Here is a 2,500-nt window from a genome sequence, read left to right as displayed (position 1 = left end):
CCACGTTCAAGTATTGCAGTGACCTTGCTGGCAGCTGTGACAGTGACCTTAGTTTTCAAATTTTGGTCATCTTGGCGGAGATCGAAAGCACCCAGAATAATGAGGCCGCGTGTGAAGTAAGAAATCTTCATTTCCTGTTATTTTGTGAATACTGGAAGCAATACATATATTACCCTGATTAATTGTTTTACTGGCATTGAGCTTGTTAGGGAAGATTGTGTCTGCATTGTGGATATATATTTTTTTTTGGCACACTATATTAGAAGGATAAAGAGACTTACCTTTGTTAAGTGCATTGCATATTGGACATTAAGAATACATACTGAAAATCCTTCATTTATTTTTTTCCTTTTTTTCTTCATTTTTTCTTCATCTGAAGGAATTTGGAAGAACTGGCAGACAGAACCTGGCAGCATGTTGGAAAAGTCTCCAAGTTGTATCTGTATCCTATTAAATCTTGTGCCGGAATAAGCCTGGCCTCTGCTCAGGCTACTCAACTTGGCCTCAGCAGTGGCACTGTCAGAGATCGGTAAGGGTTGCTCAATTCCTATGACGAGCTATCAAAATATAGTATTTTGTGTTTGCCGCTTTTATTGTATTGTATTTCCCTGTTTGCCTTTTATAGGTTATTAATCTTCTGGTTGTTACTGTGTCTTTCCTGCATCATATACCAATTTGTTTATTTTGATGTTCTATATAGGATATATGGAAATTATAACTTACAAACAGGATACAAAATACCACATTTACAAACATAGTTACTATAACTGACTGCCAAACTATCTTGAACACTCTTTCCATGTTTTTTTATTTTTTCATAGATCATTGATTATAATGAATGAAAAGGGTGTGATGGTGACAGGAAGGATGATCCCAGCTACAGTGAAGATAAAAGCTCGCATTGAAGATGGTGTTCTCATTCTCGAGTTTCCAGGTGCTCCATCGTTCTCTGTTTTACTGTCGCAAGTTGAGGAAAAGGATGTACAGAAAACTACAAGGTAGATGTATTTTATTCATCCTTTATGATATTATTTGAATATATATTTCAAAAAGTAATTTTAATATTATATGATTTAATGAAAGTTTACAACTTCCAAATAATTTGTCTAAATATCTGGAAATGCTCTGGTTTGCAGATATGTTATAAGCAGATATTTTGAAGTGAAAATATTCTTTAAATGCATTTATGTTTCAGGAAATTTGCTTTGATTTTATAGACTTTATTACTTGGAAAACAACATAGATAACATATTGTTTGTTACATAGTACAGACCTTTTCATATTTATTTATTTATACTTCAGATTTTGCCTTTTCTTCTTTTGTTTTTACAGTTGAAGAGAACAATTGATATTATCTGATTTATGAAAAATGTAACAAAAGATACAGGAAGTTAATTGTAAGAACAGGTTAAATTGAAAACAAAATAGAATATAGTCAACAATTAAACTGACAAGAGAAATTACTTTCCAGGGTGTGGGATGACACAGTACCTGGCCTTGACTGTGGAGATGAAGCAGCATCTTGGCTGAAGGAAGTTTTGGGCAAAAAGTGTCGCCTTCTTTATCACAGCAGCATACCTTCCCCAAGGAGTACAGACCTGGGAGATGAATATCCTCTCCTTCGGGGGGATGATAATGTGAGTTTGAGCAGTGTCATTTTGTGCTTCAGTTATGGGAGTCATTGTTAGTTCTCATTGAACCTAACATGGAACAGCATTTGAAAAGTTTTCTTAACCTCTCTTTATAGTTAACATGGTGTAGTTATAACTGCTACAGGTAATATTCATACTTCACTTTATTTTCTTTAGTGCTAGTAGTTATTGTATATGAATATTTTTTCATAGTTATTAATAATTTCTTTTGATATTCTTTCATTTTGGATGGATTCAATTTACAAAGCATCATTTCAGTGATTTTGGGTTTTAGATTTATATTTCCTAAAGGAATGACTCATCTCCTGAATATATGAATGTATTTCTTTGCATAGATGGTTTAACTGCCAAATAGCAATTCAACATTGCATCATTCAACCACCTGTCATGCTTTTGCATTCTTCTAACAACTTTCTTATATTTGTACTCAACTTTATGATGTTTTTAGGCCTTGTATGCTGATCTGACTGGATACATGCTAATGACAAGAGAATCCATCGGAGATCTAGAGACTAGAGTGAAGAGTCATTTGCCGCCCCAGAATTTCCGTCCAAACATCCTTGTGGAGGGGACTAATGCTCCTTATGATGAGGACTTGTGGGAATACATCAGGATTGGTGATACTCTCTTCAGAAATGTTAAGCCTTGCTCCAGGTAAGAATAACATGTATTTCAGAAGTGTTGTCTGGTAAAGATATTATTATTAGTTGTATACTGGTTATCACTTTAGTTGTATTTACAGTATGTTATTTTAACTGAATAATTCTAGAATGTGACAAATATCTATTTCTCTTTATCCAGATGACCCTGATATAGCAGTCACAATGGTAATGGTTTCCATAAATAAC

At 34.0% G+C, this 2,500-nt stretch overlaps 1 protein-coding gene across 7 annotated transcripts in view; it reads left to right on the top strand.

Annotated features, from left to right (window-relative positions):
• Positions 1-2,500, top strand: part of LOC122242908 (mitochondrial amidoxime reducing component 2-like) — a 7,277-nt gene that overhangs the window by 904 nt on the left and 3,873 nt on the right. For 4 of the 7 annotated variants that reach the window (XM_043000336.2, XM_043000333.2, XM_043000334.2 and 1 more), the window contains exons 2-6: positions 1-116; positions 380-529; positions 822-998; positions 1,472-1,637; positions 2,101-2,306. The exon at positions 1-116 is cut by the window's left edge and continues 24 nt beyond it. In XM_043000336.2, the coding sequence (XP_042856270.2) occupies positions 1-116; positions 380-529; positions 822-998; positions 1,472-1,637; positions 2,101-2,306 (815 nt within the window). Of the gene's footprint in view, positions 117-379; positions 530-821; positions 999-1,471; positions 1,638-2,100; positions 2,307-2,453; positions 2,480-2,500 lie in introns of all 7 variants that reach the window. The other 3 variants (XM_086531759.1, XM_043000337.2, XR_006222338.2) reach the window with 2 other exon arrangements.

Source organism: Penaeus japonicus, unplaced genomic scaffold, assembly GCF_977035675.1.
Source record: "Penaeus japonicus unplaced genomic scaffold, GWHDUDI00000001_assembly GWHDUDI00000003, whole genome shotgun sequence".
Classification (NCBI taxonomy): domain Eukaryota; kingdom Metazoa; phylum Arthropoda; class Malacostraca; order Decapoda; family Penaeidae; genus Penaeus; species Penaeus japonicus.
This window is presented reverse-complemented; position numbering and strand designations above follow the sequence as displayed.